Source organism: Neoarius graeffei, chromosome 11 (genome assembly GCF_027579695.1).
Source record: "Neoarius graeffei isolate fNeoGra1 chromosome 11, fNeoGra1.pri, whole genome shotgun sequence".
NCBI lineage: Eukaryota > Metazoa > Chordata > Actinopteri > Siluriformes > Ariidae > Neoarius > Neoarius graeffei.
In genome coordinates this window covers 9,972,312-9,991,391 of record NC_083579.1, presented here as the reverse complement: position 1 = coordinate 9,991,391, position 19,080 = coordinate 9,972,312, and the positions used below count along the sequence as shown (strand labels likewise).

Genomic DNA, 19,080 nt, shown 5'->3' with positions numbered 1-19,080 from the left:
TGGGAATATTATGTACCTTTTCATCATAAGATGAGTCAGGGTTGATTTTAGTTCCTGGACTGTAGTTCGAGGAAGGTTTTCAGTTCCTGCTCTAGTTGCTTTACTTTGAACCGGGTAATACTGGTGTGGAGTTTGCTGTAGTGAAAGTTGTTGATTGGTCAAGCACAAGATTCCCAGACTCAGCAGTCAAAAAATGCTTTCAAAGGCCTGATTTGTTTCTGTCTAAAAGGACTTGCTCGGTACTGGTGATGGAGCAATATAAAATTTCTGCAACACGTTTGTGTTTTGGAAACTGCTGAGTCCTGAAATAATATAAATAATAGATTCCGAAAGTGGGTGGCATGGTGGTGTAGTGGTTAGCGCTGTCGCCTCACAGCAAGAAGGTCCGGGTTTGAGCCCCGTGGCCGGCGAGGGCCTTTCTGTGCGGAGTTTGCATGTTCTCCCCGTGTCCGCGTGGGTTTCCTCCGGGTGCTCCGGTTTCCCCCACAGTCCAAAGACATGCAGGTTAGGTTAACTGGTGACTCTAAATTGACCGTAGGTGTGAATGTGAGTGTGAATGGTTGTCTGTGTCTATGTGTCAGCCCTGTGATGACCTGGCGACTTGTCCAGGGTGTACCCCGCCTTTCGCCCGTAGTCAGCTGGGATAGGCTCCAGCTTGCCTGCGACCCTGTAGAACAGGATAAAGCGGCTAGAGATAATGAGATGAGATTCCGAAAGTGGAGACTTTATAGAAAATCTCGGTACTAGAAAAATATATTGTAAAATACTATACAGTAAAACACTCACTCAGATGTACTGAATGACTTCCAAGAAAATGTTAAACATTACAGATACAACAACCCAAAATATCCATCCATCCATCTAGTTTCTATACCGCTTATCCGTAAAAGTACAGTTGTGTTCAAAATAATAGCAGTGTGTTTAAAAACGTGAGTAAAGCTCAAAATCCTGATAATAGTTTTTATTTCCACGCACTGGGAACAATGCACATTATATTCTACATCAAAACATGAAGAAAAATTTATCAATATTTTAAATACTTTACAGAAAATGAAGAAAAATGAACATTGGGCTGTTCAAAAAAATAGCAGTGTCTGCATTTTTCATTACAAACTCAAATATTTACTGTATAAACTGAAAAAAATCTTAAGGATTTAGTATTTCTGTGAATCACTAAACTAATATTTAGTTGTATAACCACGGTTTCTGAGAACTTCTGGCACCTGTGAACAGGTATTCCAGCCCAGGATGATTTGACAACATTCCACAATTCCTCTGCATTTCTTGGTTTTGCCTCAGAAACAGCATTTTTGATGTCACCCCACAAGTTTTCTATCGGATTAAGGTCCGGGGATTGGGCTGGCCACTCCATGACTTTAATTTTGTTGGTCTTGAACCCTGATGCTGCTCGCTTACTGGTGTGTTTGGGGTCGTTGTCTTGTTGAAACACCCATTTCAAGGGCATTTCCTCTTCAGCATAAGGCAACATGACCTCTTCAAGTATTTTGATATATGCAAACTGATCCATGATCCCTGGTATGCGATAAATGGGCCCGACGCCATAGTAAGAGAAGCATCCCCATATCATGATGCTTGCACCACCATGCTTCACTGTCTTCAGAGTGTACTGTGGCTTGAATTCAGTGTTTGGGGGTCGTCTGAAAAACTGTCTGCGGCTCTTGGACCCAAAAAGAACAATTTTACTTTCATCAGTCCACAAAATGTTTCTCCATTTCTCTTTAGGCCAGTCGATGTGTTCTTTGGCAAATTGTATCCTCTTCAGCACGTCTTTTTTTTTTAACAGTGGAACTTTGCGGGAGCTTCTTGCCGATAGATTAGCTTCACACAGGCATCTTCTAATTGTCACAGTACTCACAGGTAACTTCAGACCGTCTGATCACCCTGGAGCTGATCATTGGCTGAGTCTTTGCCATTCTGGCTATTCTTCGATCCATTCGAATGGTAGTCTTCTGTTTTCTTCCACGTCTCTCTGGCTTTGTTGTCCATTTTAAAGCACTGGAGATCATTTTAGCTGAGCAGCCCATCATTTTCTGCACTTCTTTACAGTATACGTTTTACCTCTCCAATCAACGTTTTAATCAAAGCACGCTGTTCTTCTGAACAATGTCTGGAACGACCCATGTTTCTCAGGTTTTCAGAGAGAAATGGATGTACAACATGTGCTGGCTTCATCCTTAAATTAGGGCCACCTGACTGACATCTGTTTTTTCACAGAATGAATGATCTCACTAATTAAACTCCACACTGCTATTATTTTGAACACGTCCCTTTCACTTAATTATTCGATTACACAGACTCAGGAGCATGCATATCATGAATGTTGGGTCTGTTGGTTTTCTATGACTCTACTACACCTACTGGTAAATTATTTGCCATGTAGTAATATAATTTCCACCAAAAACAGTGATTGATCTGGTTAGTCGTGTTGGACTGCTATTATTTTGAACACAAGTGTATATTGCAGGTGAAGCTGGAGCCAATCCCAGTTGACTTGAAGAGAGAGGCAGGGTTTACCCTGGACAGGTCACCAATCACTCACAGGGTTAACACTGAGACAAACACAACCATTCGCACTCACCTCTGGGCAATTTAGATTTGACAGTTGACCTAACCTAAATCCCATAGTCTCTGAACTGTTGGAGAGAACATGCGAACTCCACACATCCCCCATTTCCACCAACAGGGAAGGGGTTCTGTTTTTGTTCACACTCAATTTTGAAGCATTCAGAGCATTTTGATCAAAAATAAATTGGTTTGGAACCTGAAAAGTTGGTTGGAAAAATGTAGTTTTTCCAGCATGAACCATGAAGGCATCAATGATTTATTGACTTGAAGTGGGCGGAGTCAGATGTTAAGTACATTTACAATACATGACACCCTTATGCAGAGTAACTTACATTTCTCTCATTTACACAGCTAAGCTTTGCTCAAGAGCCCAGCAGTGGTAGCTTGGTTGTACTGAGAACTGAACTCAAGACCTTTCCATCAAGTCCAATGCCTCTGCCACTGAGCTACTACCACCCAAAACAAACCCATAGCACTTAACGTGTTTAAAACTAAAATTAATTGGAGATTATTTTCTCTTACGTCAGCCCTGTGATGACCTGGCGACTTGTCCAGGGTGTACCCCGCCTTTCGCCCGTAGTCAGCTGGGATAGGCTCCAGCTTGCCTGCGACCCTGTAGAACAGGATAAAGCGGCTAGAGATAATGAGATGAGATTTTCTCTTTACATGCCCTACTTTGTTTTGCTCACTTTTACTTTTCCTCAACATACACCCTCATACAACACAATCACTGCTGTAGTGACGAGAAAGTCTGGACTACACTGCACTCAGGAGGTGGAATCAGGAAACTGCAGGTTGCTTCAAGTTGTATTGAATAATTTTTTTTTTTTTTTATAAAAAGTAAACTACACCAAGATACTCATGTCATACTGAAAACCAATACAGTGACAGCATTAATAGAATGATTGCTGTTCTGGCTCTACCATACATTTCTCAAAACTGTGGCTTAGGACAGGAGTAACTCCTGAACATCACCACAGATTGAATTAGCTCCATTCCTGATATTAAAGACACTTCACAACTCGCTTCTGAAGCCTTATAAAAGTTCTACTAGCTCATGGAGACCTCATTAACTCCCTCCAGTAGCTACACACCTTAAAAACTACAAACATTTGCACAAATTTTCAGCTTTTAGATCCTCTGTTCCAATATTTTATGATAGACATCTTCAATTTGGCATAGGTTTTATACCGGATGCCCTTCTTGACACCACTCCTCAATCTATCCAGGATTGGGACCAGCGTCAAGTATGGGTATTTTATCTAATCTGCATGTCTTTAGACTGTACAAGGAAGCCCATGCAGAAACGCCAGTCAGCCATGAGGTTCGAACCTGGAACCTTCTTCTGTAAGGCAACAATGCTAACCAAAGAGATCTCCATAATCAAACCTTCATAATTTCCGACAGCATTTAAAAAAAAAAAAAAAAGTTATGTTCTACGCTAGCATTACAAACAGCTTCGGACATGCTATTTCTGGGGAAATTCATAGCCTAATAGCTAGAGAAGCACCTCAGTGACCAGAAGGTTGCTGGTTCAATTCCCTGGACCAGCAAGAATAGCTGAAGTGCCCTTGACCAAGGGACCTAACACTCAACTGCTCCAGGTATGTTGTACATCGCCCTGGATAAGAGCGCCTGCTAAAAAGAACCCCGACTTTGCTGAGGCCGCACCACACCGCTTTGTCATCGATAGTTTTCCTTTTCCTAGAACATGCCACTGAGATCAGAGTCCAGTAAAACAGCCATCTGCTGGAATAAATAATGCATCAATTATGTAACAGGCACCAGATATTAATGCAGAGAGAAGTGGTGGGGTTTTCAGGGTTTGGGATGCAGCAGTTTATTGTGAAACTTAACCATGAATGTGGGAGGAAAGTGGAGAACCCAGAACAAACCCACACAGTATAAACTCCTCCGATAGTAAACAGAGCTCCAGGGTTCAATCTTGAGCTGCAAGATAGCAACACAACCCTTTCTACATCAGCAGCTATAATCTATAAAGTGTTTATGAACCAGCCTTGTGCTTGTTTAACCACATCCGCAGGAACACTCGTCCTTAATTTGCCATCAGTTAGAACCGACTCCATTCAGGAAGCCTCTCAGACCTCTAAATAAAAAACACAAACACTAGTTTCTATAAACATTTATTAGTCAAGTGGACAGCTCAGACCAGGACACCATACTGTTTTAGTACATCGGTGTATTTTGCGATCTTGCTCTCGACGTTCTTCTCTGCCTGCTTGGTCAGCTTGATCTGCACTTTTTTCTTGTTGTAGTACATCTTGGCTTTCTCTTTGCGGCGCTCTTCGAGTGTGGCTGTGATGGTCTGGTACTTCCAGCCCACCTCATGAGCCAAGCGACCCAGCAGGGCAAACTGAGAGAGGGGAAAAAACACCACACACACGGGGATATTGAGACACTAGTCATCATTACACTGCTGGTTAAGATTAGAAATGTAGCTCGTCTCAGATGGTAGTGCATGTGAAGTATTCTCATGGTCATTAAACTCGAATACTTCTGTGGAATAAAACATCACTGACAAGCACCTTTTCTCTCAAAAATTCTCACTGTCCAGTGCTTTAGTTTTAAAGAAAACGGCCGGAGCTATAGTGCACCCCCCTCTCGTGTGCTCTGCTTTGTATTGGCTTCTCTAGCAGATTAGCAATGCAAGCTTTCACCAGAGATGTTTCTAAACATTATTTTTCTCTTTAACTTCTCTATACATAAGAGGTTGCATAATACAAGACAAGATGAAACCACACTTAAGTTGTTCTGTTTTTTATGGGAACTACGTGGAGGTAGGAATTAAAGCCATGCATGCAGAACCTACATCTCTCTCTCGCACACACACACGGATTGTGGTCCGAGTTAGCCTGGGCCCGCCCATCCTAAGCGTGACGCAACACGAGGGCCTGTTGTGAGCTTAGTCTGGCCAGGCAAGCTATCTACAGCTCTTCCAAGCTCACGAAAAATCAGGAACCAATCAACTTTGAGCATCTCCAACGGCCCTGACGTAGTAGAACTGCGACCGGAAGCCATAGATTGTTTACAGAATCTATGCCGGAAGCGCTTCATTCACGCTTCCGCATCTATTACGCATAGATGCTGTATTGAAAGCATTCAACGGGAAGTTCTCATTGAAAACGGAGCAAAGAGCAGCCCTGGAGGTATTTATTGAAAGGAAGGACGTTTTCGCCTTGCTCCCGACTGGCTTTGGTAAGAGTTTAATCTACCAGTTAGCCCCGTCGCATACATCAGAGGAAAGAGTGATGTGATTGGTTTAAGCTTCGTCACAGCCTTTTCTGGCTTCGACCAGTAGCAAACTGAGGCATTTCAGGGAGGCGGGTCAACCACGCGCTTTGGGAAACGGTTGGGCTTAATATCTTTGCCAGACCAATAGCTCGGAGAGCTTTGAAGTCGCGTTAGCCAGACTAGGTCTGAGTATTCCCTCAAAACTAAATTACTTTGACTTGTCTGCATCTAATTTGCATAGAACGGGGGGAAGGGAGGGGGATTGTCTCATGATGCTCAGATATTTTTAGTCAAATTCATGACCATGTCTTGATTCCCCCCCCATAGACGACCTTGTCTTCATTGGGGTGCTGTGATCACATGGTTTGAAACAGGTAAACTGATGCCTACAAGCTTTGTGTGTGTAAGAATTATCTGTATTCCTGATCTACAAAAGATACAAATTAAAATACTACGTTATTGCACAGCTTATGGCTGCAGTAGACTTCAGGAGATAAGTTATTACATTTACAAACGAAGTCACATTGGTGGTTGGGTGCGCTGAAGCATTGTTTACCACACTTTGAAGGATGATTTGCAATAGTAATTGTGGACACTTATTTTACCTAGTTTTTTTGTCCAAATTGCATCACTGGCTGCATTAGTAGAGCTATTAGCGACCACCATTTTGTATGCGTTTAGTCCTTTCAGATGACGTGATCTTGAGTCCAAAGTGGTCTATTTGGATACAAAAGACCAGACATGCTGCCAGCCGACCGAATAATTTTGAACTGCTGTTTATGTTGGAGAGTGTTAGAACCGCCCCTAATGAAAGCACTATCTGCCCACTTCCGTATATATATATATATATATGAGCTCACAAACAAATTGATTAGCGTTGCTGTAATAGACAGGAGATACATAGTATGCCACCCGTCCTTCCTTGAGTGGAAATTTTTTACTCTCCCAGCTAGGGATGTTAACCGATGACCGTTTGACCGATGGTTAACTGAATCAATGCCAACCGGTTAATTTTTTTTTGGTTGTCGGTTAAAAAAAAAAAATCATTTTGAAGCGGAGAACCTGGAATTCTGTGTTGTTAACGCTTGGGGCGTGCCATGCGATGTAAGGACGACAGCTGACAAATCAGAAACACCCATTCAGTCATGTCCCGCCCTCCCGCCCCAGTTGAAGACAGCTGCCACTCGGCGAAAGAAAAGTCTCAAAAAGTATCAGGCTAGACTTTTTAGCTTACAAATTACTATTCTGTTTTTTTTTATTATTATTATTATTATTATTATTAGAAGGCACATGGAGTTTACTCCTGCCTTGGCCAGTGCATTCTGAAAGTATGTTTCGGTCTGTAGCCAACAATGCATGTTATTGCAGATCATATCTCTCCACACAAACTAAAGGCGCAGATGCCGACTTTTGGAGGGAAGGGAAGAGAATGAAATGACAGCGGTGTCTGGAGGGGGAGTGACAAACGCAGCTTTTATGTCGGTGACGGCTTCAGAGCAACTTCAATCCCATGCAGTAATGGCGTGTTGATATTGGTAACGGCGTTATAACGATTGTAGCTAATTAATTAGATTACCCGGCATTATAACAGCCTTTATTTTAACGCCGTTATTCCCATCACTGAATGTTATGTACTACTTCTAGCACTTGACTTTATTTTCAACGCCATCATGGCCAACTGAAACGGTCTCTAAGCTGGAGCCATTTGTCCTCCGCTCCAATACAAACCCCTCGACATCAGTGCCGCGTTTGACTAAATGTTTTGCGCTGTAGAAAAGGTAATGTGAGTGGAGGGCAGCGACTGGGACTGAGTGTGCGGATGCTCGCGGTTAGATTTAGAATAGATTCTAATAATTCCAATTCTAGAATTTTAAACTCATAGGTTAACCGACTTTAACCGGCTAATGGGGCTCGGTGGTCGGTCAAGATTTTTTTTTTTTTTTAAGTTTTCGCCATCCCTACTCCCAGCCACAGATGGCTGTGGCATCATCAGGGTTCAAGCTAGCAATTTCTGGATGATTAGGGTGAACACTTTTGTCTTAAGCAAACTATATATTGTATTTAAAAAAAAAAAAAAAAGATTTGAAGCACTGACATTTCCATTGCTACCTCTTTGAAAAATGTATCATTAACTCAAAAGTATGAGGGCAAGTCAAATGAAAATCAAGAAGTGCAACAAACAAAAGAAACACTACATTAAAATTGTAGCTGAAAAAGGGAAAAAAAAAAAAAAAAAACACACTGGTCCACTGCTCTACAAACCCCTTTCTGTTACTACATTAAAATCTGATGCACTTTTACGACATCTACTTGCAATAAATAGAAAACTTTAAATAAATGTCAGATTCCGTTTGACTTGCTCTCGAATTTTTATTTTGCCATTTATAAGACCACACTTGAGTTCCCTCATAACAGTGTGCCGTTTAATTCCTAGTCATGCTGAACAGTAAACAAAAATGCACTTTGGAGTGTTCCTACCTTGCGAGTTGGCTTCAGACGGACAATTTTCAACGCTGCTGGCACCACCACGCGCTTTCTCTGCAGAAACACAAGCAACAAGTTAAAAAGCTCGTAAAATCAACCCCCCCCCCAATCATAATGAGGTACAAGACAAAGACCCAACATGTCTCAGTTTGATTTAATGTTCTCAGAGGAAACTCAAACAATGTAGGTAAAGAAAGTAGCATCACAGACATGTTTGCAGAACAGCGAGTTGAGTGAAAAATGGCGTTACCTTGTCGTAAGGAGGAGGAATGCCGTCGAACACCTTCAGCCTCTCCAGAGCAGCCTGACCACGCTTGGTTTTGTGGGGAAGCATACCTGCACGATAGAAAGAATTTTAGGTTAATTTTTGTTTACGGAAATTTTAAAGATCAGTATTTCGAGGCCAGTCGAGCTCAGGAGTCAGATCCGTAAATTGTCTCATCAAAAGACTCAGATTCGGGATAAAAGGTGCTCATCATAGCTCACTGGGTAGCTGAATAAATAACTGAATAAAAAGGTATGAACGCTCACCTCTGACTGTCCTCCAGAAGATCCTACTGGGAGCTCTGAAGTGGTATGGACCACGGGAGGGGTTCGTGTTCATCCTCTTGCGCAGGAAAGACAAGTACTTCACTACAGAGACATCAAGAGTTAACAACAAACACTACAGCCACCTGTAATGATTCAGTTAAACATGGAACTATAATACGACATCATACACCCTGATATCATAGCTCTCAGTACCATCATCTTACACCATGATTCCAAAATGGTGCCATTAAGACCCATTAATATGACAATTTATACTTGTGTATACACATCCAGAAGCACTTCCCTTGTATAGCTGATCAATGCCCCATTGCTTCCATAGAAGCTGTGTGCTTCGCCTAACTTGCACTACACCTATAAGTCTCTAATACCCTGCAATCATCCTCAGGGTTCTTTTCAGCCCTTAAAACTGATCGCTTCTTTGTATTCTGAAATTTCAGGAAGCAAAGGAATTCTTTAAAACCCAAGTTCACTCACGTTTGTTACGGTAGAAGTTGCCAGAGATGTTGATTCCCTCACATCTCACAATAACAACTTTGTGGCCTGTAAGGGGGGGGGGGGGGGGGGGGGGGGGGGGAATCAGATTACTTGTGAAACAGCAGCATGATACTGACAAATACATTATGACTGCAATGTCTGACAAATTGATCCAAGGCTGCATCCACATTACCAGGCTGAAATAAATCCAGTTCTGTCTTAATTTGATCTCCGATTTTTTTTTTTTAAACTAGGTCTGTGGAGATGCACTGATACATGCCAAATAAGTGGCAACGCGACATGAATGAGAGTCAGAAAACACTCCACAATTAGGAAATTAGCTATACATTTGCAGTTTGGTGAAGGAGTGTTTGTGTGCAGTGTTCAAAACAAATCAACCAACATGCACCGAGTGTACAGGGCGATTGAGGAGGCAGGTGAATTTAAATACAAGGCAGATATGGAATACTTGGTGGTTACAAATGTGAACTGTCAAGACTGGATGTGTCAATCTTGTAATGTGACCGTAGCCTAAAATCCCATAACTAAAAGCATCAATATGTTTAAAATGCATGGATTCTTCCCAACACTCAATCAGGAAATCACACATTGTGTTTATGGTTCAAATAGGAGTAATGATTAAATATTGCTTCAAGACCGTCTCAGATGGTAGTGCATGTTAAGTTTTCTCATGGTCGTTAAACTCAAGCAATGTAGGTAATTAGACATCACTGACGGTCAGTTTGATGTAGGGCTTGACTGATTACCAAAAGAAAAAACACACAATCCACCCTGAAAACGTTACTTACCAAGCAGGACTTGCTTGGCCACAATAGCAGCCAGGCGACCGAGGAGATGGCCTCGGCCATCAATTACCAGAACCTGAAAACACAAAAACACACACATTAGTAGGAAGACATAAGGTGTTCAAGAATGACAACGAGGTGGACAAGTTCACAACTAGTGGTTTCTTCAGATATGCAATATACACATTGCTCAAGACCTTTACCTTGCCTATATCTATCTATCTATCTATCTATCTATCTATCTATCTATCTATATACACATACATACACACACATACACACACACACACAGGAGAAGGGTCGACAAAAAAGCATTAATATTATATGATTTAAAGGGCATATTCTGGACCAATTTCTTTTTTTAATATACAGGGTCTCTCAAAAAAATGTACTCACACTTTAACTGTCCCTAACATGCTGCCTTTTTTGTGTTGCAGGTGTAATTAATTAATCACAGCATGGCAGGAAATTATCGCACCAAACCAAGAACAACTGATGCATTGAAATTGGAAATTGAAAGACAATGTCGCGATATTCCTAATGACCCGTTTCGTGACGTTTGCGAATCCCTTGGTGCGCGTTATCAACGTTGTCTGGACAATAATGGTCATCAATTTGAACATTTGCGAACATGATTCTTCAATTACATTTGTCTTCTGTATTCAAAGCTATTCCATTTCACTCTATGTTCATAAATAAAGGTTTTCTCGTCATTCAAAGTGTGAGTACATTTTTTTGAGACACCCTGTATAAAGTATGTCCCTTTACACACTCATCCAGAAGGGTAATTTTGCACAAGGCCATTTGTCTACAGCAGAAAAAAAATAAAATGCGTCTGGAAAAATCCCAAGGGAGTCTGGAGCCAGATTCACGATGCTAACTGCGGAAGCGCCAGCAGGCTGAGAGCGCTTTGCACGGCTTCAGTGCACAGCCTGTGTAGACCAAGCGCTCCCATTTCTCTCATTGTCCGGTCTTTTGGAAAACGATTACGAATCCCATCATGATGACTGGTGCTGCTACACCCTCCTACAATACATCTATTAACCATTTTAATAATTGCGTGATAATGTTGAAGAAACTTGCAGAAAACCACCAGGTTGTTTTCTTAAACGAACCAGCACTGACGTAGGATTCAGAAGGAGGCATCCAGCAGATGTCGTCACGAAAATCATTTGCCCGGAAATCCAAACGCAAAGTTTTTTCAGAGGCGGACCAATTCGCCTCAAACGGCTTGATTTCAAGTGAATTTTTCTGGTACTGCGCAAGGTAAAAAAAAAAATTGCAGAGAATGCAGAATGTTACAGATATTTGACCAAAGTTTAATATAAAATAGGAGAATTACATTGATCTTGCTCCCCGTGATATGCACTTTAAACCCACCCATCCACGGCACTAGGATTTTTCATTCTGGATCCAGAGACCCACATGGCCGGCTAAATTGGGGTCCATGGCATTTTTTTATAGGTCCCAAATATTCTGTATGACATCAGCGCAAGGTGACCACAATGCTGAACTGTTCACTTTTGCTTTGTTCGTGAAATAACATAACAGAACAGATTTGCCAAGGCAAACAGGAAAAATTCTTCAAGTCAGAGCCCCACGTCCCAGGACACGTTAAAAGTCTAAACATGCATTTTTATTTTAGTTGCCAATATTTTATTAGTGCAATATTGCTACTTCAGAAGTACTACTCTTAATTTCCATTCTTATTTTGTTGTATATATTACATGCACAGCATGTAATTTCACTTTTTTTAATAAGTTAACTTTATACACTTTTATTGCACTGTCACTGTCTATTCCTGACTATACATGAGCTACTAGAACATGTGAATTTCTGAATAAAGTTTCTTATCAGCATTTTTTAGCTGAGATTTCCACATTAACAATCCCTATAAGACAGGTAATGAAATGAATAGGAAAAGTGGTAGACAAGCATATTACTGAGCTGGTCAAGATAATTCTAAGTGGTTTAAGACACAATAGCTCAAGATTCTAAACTGGTAAACAATCACATCTAGAGAACAGGTTTCTCCAAAAATAAATAAGCCATAAATAAATCACAATTAAAGAGAAAAATAACACTAGATAGGATAAACTCATAACAGAGAGACACCGTGTGAGATTAACTCAACTTCAGCCTTCTGTTCAACAACCTGGAAACTTCTTACACGCTGCATTAAACGAGATTTTCACAAATTAATGATTTTATAAAGTGTTTACAGGATCAGGACGTTACCACATGGATGCTGGCCTGCTCATGGCAGCTAGCGCACAGAGCCCACTTCCACGTTTGGACAAGATATCAACGCAACTTAGCATAGTTGTTACTTTTAAACCGAATATTTTGACTCAATCACTAACCACAAACTTAACTCCAAGTCAAGAATAAACCGAGAAAACGGACATAAAGCCATTTTACACGCACGAAGAAAACCAGGTAGTAAGCCAGTACCGTTAGCATAATGCTAATACCACACAGAGCCAAACAACCATATTAAAAGTTAGCTTTAAAAACGTATTTTCAACCAGAATTACAATTTTAACACACTTCAGACACGATAATATGTCTAATATTTTATTCGTGACTCTGGAAAACGCGTAATGATAGTATTTTTAGCCATTTTCTCAACTCCGAGACACGCACCTTATGGAACCGGTCCGCCATGATGTGAGAAAAGAAAGACACACGGGTTGACCCAGGGTAAAAGGCAGGGGCGTGGGCGTGGCTAGAGCAAATAAGGAAATGACGACTGCAGATAAAACAGGAAGTGAATATGATACGTGTGGAACTTAATTTAAGGTTTAACAAGCTTTCTTTAATGTATTGGGTCAGACTGCAGAGCAGTATTAACAATCCAGCCATATCAGTACTTAAAGATTGCTGGGAATATTACAAGAAGCATAATGGGTTTGGGTGGAACATTGACAATACTGCAAACCAGTATGGTTTGAAGGAATTAACATACAGCCCTGCATTAGCTTTAAGTGGTGTCTCTCCATGGATTCTGCCTACCCCTGAGGTTAATATAGAACTGCTAGAGGCAAAGGCTAGGCTGACACTTGCACGATTCCGTGGCACACATTGGCACGACTCGAGTCGTGCCAGTGCGCAAACTAGTCGTAAACTGGCGTGAAGTGTGCGTAAACCCGTCGTGACTGCGTGCCATGTCGGGACGAGAATTTTGAAATGTTCAAAATTTTGGTCACGACAAAATTTCGCGACCGGGTCGTGAACTATGCGCAAACTGTTCGTGATCTCGTCGGGACGATGCGGGAGGATGCGTGCCAGTGCGTGGAAGTGCGCGCCATGCCACGACTGTCACGAACTGCCACGAATAGTTCACGAACAGCTCACGTCGAGTTCACGAGTAGTTCACGACATGTTCACGAATTGGTGCGCGTCGCAGCGTCGCCGTGCCTTCCCACTGACACGGTCACGCATTGATTGCACAAGCAATTCACGACTAGTTTAAGCACTTCACGAACAGTTTGCGCATGGCACGAGCAGTTCACGACGAGTTCACGAGCAGTTCACGACTACTGCGCGACAGTGGCGCTCGCGTCGGTGCGGGGGTATATATAGGGCTTCCCGGACACTTCTTGCCATTCGCAATTTTTTTTCTTGCTTTTTTCTTTAGTGTCTTTTATTTTCTATTCCTTCATGACTTTTTTTTTTTTGGGGGGGGGGAGTTTCATTTCTTTTATTTCAAAAATGGAACAACTGTGGATGCAGCTCATGAAGCTACTACCATTCTTTCTTGCCAAGGGACAGCACCAGCAGGGGACATGTAGTAATGTGACATGTAGTCTCGCTGATCCTTTGCATCCTTCTGGGTATGATGGCCGGTTAGAGGCAGCAGCCCCTGCAGGTGTCGGTCAGTCCTCCATCCACCAGGGATCAGATCATGTGTGTCCGGATCTTCGCGGTCCACTTCTGAAATTGCGTGTGGGTATCTGATGAGGATGAGGTTGTGCATGACATAGGCGTGCCCAAGTCGGCACGACACCGTCCGAATTGCGCAAACTCGTCGTGCCAATGCGGGAAGTGCGTAAACTATGCGCAAACTATGCGTGAACTCATCGTGCCAGTTCGTGAATGTGGACGGGCACGCATTCGTGAACTCGTCGTGAACTATGCGTGAACTAGTCGTGAACAGTGCGGGAGCCTCCCAGTTCGTGCCCCAAAATGGCACGACTTGCCACGACAAAATCGTGGCCAAAAGTCGTGCAAGTGTCAGCCTAGGGAAAGAAAGATTATCCAAATCAAAAGAGTTTTGCATTATTTTGCAAACAATATTTGACTTCTTCATTCTATGGATATCTCCAAATTTATACTGATGGATCAAAAGATGTATTAAGTGGTAAATGTAGCATTGGAATTTATATTCCAGAATTCAAAAAAACATATGGCTATAGACTGAATAATTTCCTATCAGTTTACTCAATTGAAATGGCTGGAATTCTTTCTGCATTAAGATGGATTGAAGAAATCAAACCACTCAAGTCAGTTATATGTACAGATTCAATGTCAGTTTTACAAAGTTTTTTATCAGGTAACTCAACAAGGGAAGACTTAGTAATTGAAGTTAAACATCTCTTAGCTCACATAAGGAATATGGGACTTACTATTGAGTTTTGTTGGATACCAGCCCATATAGGAATTAAAGGCAATGAAATAGCAGACCACATAGCCAAAGAATCCATTGATAAAGAACAGATAGGCATTCATATTCCACTGGGAAAAGGAGAAGCTAAAGCTTTAATTAAAACAGAGATTATGAAAAGATGGCAAAAAGAGTGGGAAACAGAACCCAAAGTTAGACAATACTTTAATATGCAGAGTCAGGTATGGGGGAAAAGAATAACGTCAATGGGATTTAACAGAAATAAGGAGGTAGTATATACAAGATTAAGACTGGGACATGCAACATTACAGATATTAGGTAAAAGTGATGGTCTTTGTCAAGGATGTAAAGTTAAGGAAGATGTTGAGCATGTTTTATTTCATTGTAGTAAATACAGTTATCAAAGACAGAAATGGTTGGAGCTTGAAGCAGGTTCAGACATTCACAACATACTAAAGGAAGAAGGAATACAGCGAAATAGAATTAAAGCACTAATCATTTATCTTAATGATACAGGTCTAGGGCGGCACGGTGGTGTAGTGGTTAGCGCTGTCGCCTCACAGCAAGAAGGTCCTGGGTTCGAGCCCCGTGGCCGGCGAGGGCCTTTCTGTGTGGAGTTTGCATGTTCTCCCCGTGTCCGCGTGGGTTTCCTCCGGGTGCTCCGGTTTCCCCCACAGTCCAAAGACATGCAGGTTAGATTAACTGGTGACTCTAAATTGACCATAGGTGTGAATGTGAGTGTGAATGGTTGTCTGTGTCTATGTGTCAGCCCTGTGATGACCTGGCGACTTGTCCAGGGTGTACCCCACCTTTCGCCCATAGTCAGCTGGGATAGGCTCCAGCTTGCCTGCGACCCTGTAGAAGGATAAAGCGGCTAGAGATAATGAGATGAGATGAGATACAGGTCTAATGAAAAGAATTTTTTTTTTTTTTTGTAGCCTAGTAATCTGACATAGAATCTGTCCAGTCCCTTCACACACTCTTGTACAGTAGGTGGTGGTATACACAGATTGTGATAATCTGCCATTAAAAAGAAGAAGAATATGTGTGGGGTTCAATGAATGAATGTATGGATGCTAAAGTTGAATCAAAATTCAATTTCAAATAACTTAATCTTGACTTTAACTTCTGACCTGTCCTTAACTGATACTTGGCGTTTCTTTAACCCAGACTTAGTTGATTTCACCTGGCCTAACAGTACTTTGACACTGAAGTCAAGAATTGATCTTTTTTTTATTCTGACAGTCTGCTTTGTCTCTAGTTATAAATGTCATGCACTCTGCTGCACCTTTAACAGACCACAAATTCATAACTCTCAAGATGGGTGACCAACATAATAAACCAGCAATAAAGGGATACTGGAAATTTAATAATTCCTTATTAAATGATGAGGAATTCAATGACTGTATTAAAGAACTTGTAAAAGAATTATTCGCTGATTGTAGTGATGGATGCAAACAAAAATGGGAGTTTTTTAAGTATAAAGCTAGACTTATTGCTACTAAAAGATGTAAACTGATCAAGGCTAGAAGGAGTCAGTTAGAAACTGAGCTATTGCAACATTTAAATGGGTTAACCAAAGAAAATAATACAGAAGAAGAAAAATTAGAAATTAAAAATATCAGTTTACAACTGGATGATCTTTATTTGAATCTAACAAGAGGTGCCTTTGTGCGCTCTAGAGCCAAATGGCTGGAAGAGGGGGAGAAAAACTCCAGTTATTTTTTTGCCTTGGAGAAAAGGAATGGTCAAAGGAAAATGCTGAATTCTCTTAATATTGATGGAAAAATCTGTAATGATGCTACTCTAATTTCAAAACATATTTATAATTTCTATAAAGAACTATATACATCCAAATTTAATAGTTGTACAGCGGAAGTGTTCATTAAAAAAATAGAGAAATACATCCCAACTGTAGATAATTCATATGTATCACTTTGTGACTCTGGCATAACTAAAGCTGAGATGAAGAATGCTCTCCTTTCAATGAAGAAAGGCAAAGCCCCAGGTATTGAGGTATTTCACCCACGTGACCAAGTCATGTGATGCTGCCATTTTGGACGGCACGGCTCGAATCAGTTTGAATGCGAGGAAGGCGACAAACGAAAAACATAAAAGAAAAAGGAGCGAGATGCAGAAAACACCTTCACTATCCAGCGACGTAGGGCATTTACAGGGCGAGCAGAGGGAGAGGTATTTGCAAAAATTGAGGTTAGCAGGCTTAGAGAACGACGTTTACCTGCTTCCACCAGGATTGTTCACTGACGTACGGAAGTACACGAAGCCCTCGTCTTTACCTGACTGGCCCACATGATCTGTATACCTATGTCGTTAAAAACCCATCGCCATACACAGGTATTGATCTGAAAGCGTATAAGAGTTTGGATGCCTACAAATATTTTGTGTCAGGCTGGGTAACATGCCTACATCAGCGGGTCGTCCCTGGAGCCGGTGGTCGCCATCTTATTACAGCTAAGGTTTGTTCACATTTTCATTTACTTTCGGTCCTCAGGATAAACAAAATGTTATTAAATGTCATTGAAATAACTTCTTAGTCTGTTGAGACATGGCCCGTTATAAATTTGCTGTTACCAGGCAATGTCCAAGAACTGTATTATTAGGGTCGGTGTAGTTGTAGCAGTGCACTAGCAGCTAGCTGTTAGCACTAGCTAATGTCAACAACAGTAGCTGGTATGTTACTGTAGCAATGTTTACGTTCAGTCATTTGGATGACTGTTAAAACCTTTCAGTCTCAAGTTTTTCCTTTACTGGATTTACTAGTTTACTGAGCTAGCGCGCGCCGGCCGCCGGGGAGCTAGCGCGCGCCGGCCGCCGGGGAGCTAGCGCGCGCCGGCCGCCGGGGAGCTAGCGCGCGCCGGCCGCCGGGGAGCTAGCGCGTGCTAGCTCCCAGCTTGCCCGAGCGCGCTAGCTCAGTAAACTAGTAAATCCAGTAAAGGAAAAACTTGAGACTGAAAGGTTTTAACAGTCATCCAAATGACTGAACGTAAACATTGCTACAGTAACATACTAGCTACTGTTGTTGACATTAGCTAGCTTGACGTTCAAAATGGCGGACACCGGGGCGTCACGTGACCCTCTGACGTCAGGTGAAATACCTCAATAGATGGGCTATCTGTAGAATTCTATGTTCATTTCTGGGAACACATTGAGAATCCATTATTTTGTATGTTTCAAGAATGCATTGAGCAGAGACATATGACTTCAACTATGAAGCAAGGTGTAATTTCTCTAATCCCTAAACCAGGGAAAGATGCACATTCTGTTGAGAATTGGCGCCCAATATCACTTAACAATTGACTATAAAATTTTAGCGTTAGTCTTTGCAAAGAGATTTAAGACTGGCCTTGATGACATCATATCAGAGACGCAATCAGGTTTTATTAAAAATCGCCATATTACGAATAACATAAGATTGGTACTTGATCTGTTAGATTATTCAGATGAGGTACACTCTGAAGCTCTCATGCTACTGCTGGACTTTTATAAAGCCTTTGACTCCATTGAGCATCAGTTTATATTTCAATCTCTCAAGCTATTTGGATTTGGTCAACCCTTTATTAATATAATTCAGACGCTTTATAATGACATAAACAGTTCAGTAATAGTTAACCATAACACTACCCAAAGATTTAATGTTGAGCGTGGAATAAGGCAAGGGTGTCCTCTTTCTCCCTTTTTATTTCTTCTAGTGACAGAGCTTCTTGCTTTAAATATAGTTAATGACCCTGATTTAAAGGGTCTATCTATTTTTCAGAGGGTAATCAAAATATCGCAACTGGCAGATGACACGATTTTATTTTTGCAAGATAAAGAACAACTTCCCCATGCGTTGGCTCTTGTAGAGCAATTTTCTAATGCATCAGGTCTCAAATTGAATATTTCAAAATGTGAAATATTACCCCTACATGACTGCAACGACACCATAATGAATAACATCCCAGTAAAGCAAACAGTTAAATATTTAGGAATACAAATAACTAAGGACCCTAAGAATAGAGAGGAGTTGAATTTTGCAGGAAAAATAATTAAAGCCAAGAACATCTTTAACTCCTGGTTACAACGAGATCTAAGTATATATGGAAGAACTTTACTGTCTAAAGCAGATGGTCTTTTTCATTTTGTTTATCCCTCTCTTTCCCTGTTTTTGAAAGATAAAACAATAAAACAGATCAACAAAATATTTCTGGATTTCATATGGAGAAATAAACCTCATAAATTGAAGAAGGAAGTGCTGACTGATTGTAAAGCTAATGGAGGTCTAGATTTCTTAGACTTCTC

At 41.2% G+C, this 19,080-nt stretch overlaps 1 protein-coding gene and 4 non-coding genes across 5 annotated transcripts; all 5 read right to left on the bottom strand.

The window, feature by feature from the left end:
* Positions 1-4,714: 4,714 nt before the first annotated feature.
* On the bottom strand, positions 4,715-14,810 carry rpl13a (ribosomal protein L13a). The gene is made up of 8 exons (XM_060934840.1): positions 14,803-14,810; positions 12,801-12,906; positions 10,158-10,230; positions 9,349-9,414; positions 8,854-8,955; positions 8,573-8,658; positions 8,317-8,376; positions 4,715-4,960 (listed from the first exon to the last, which is right to left on the bottom strand). Exons 1-8 carry the CDS (start codon positions 14,808-14,810, stop codon positions 4,751-4,753), a joined length of 711 nt encoding a protein of 236 aa, XP_060790823.1. The 3' UTR covers positions 4,715-4,750.
* LOC132894717 (small nucleolar RNA Z195/SNORD33/SNORD32 family) lies at positions 5,046-5,129 on the bottom strand. The gene has a single exon (XR_009655675.1). It is a non-coding gene; the product is annotated as a small nucleolar RNA Z195/SNORD33/SNORD32 family (small nucleolar RNA).
* Positions 8,460-8,536, bottom strand: LOC132894718 (small nucleolar RNA SNORD34). The gene has a single exon (XR_009655676.1). It is a non-coding gene; the product is annotated as a small nucleolar RNA SNORD34 (small nucleolar RNA).
* LOC132894719 (small nucleolar RNA SNORD50) lies at positions 8,733-8,806 on the bottom strand. Its single transcript, XR_009655677.1, has one exon. It is a non-coding gene; the product is annotated as a small nucleolar RNA SNORD50 (small nucleolar RNA).
* Positions 10,005-10,087, bottom strand: LOC132894715 (small nucleolar RNA Z195/SNORD33/SNORD32 family). Its single transcript, XR_009655674.1, has one exon. It is a non-coding gene; the product is annotated as a small nucleolar RNA Z195/SNORD33/SNORD32 family (small nucleolar RNA).
* Positions 14,811-19,080: the final 4,270 nt, after the last annotated feature.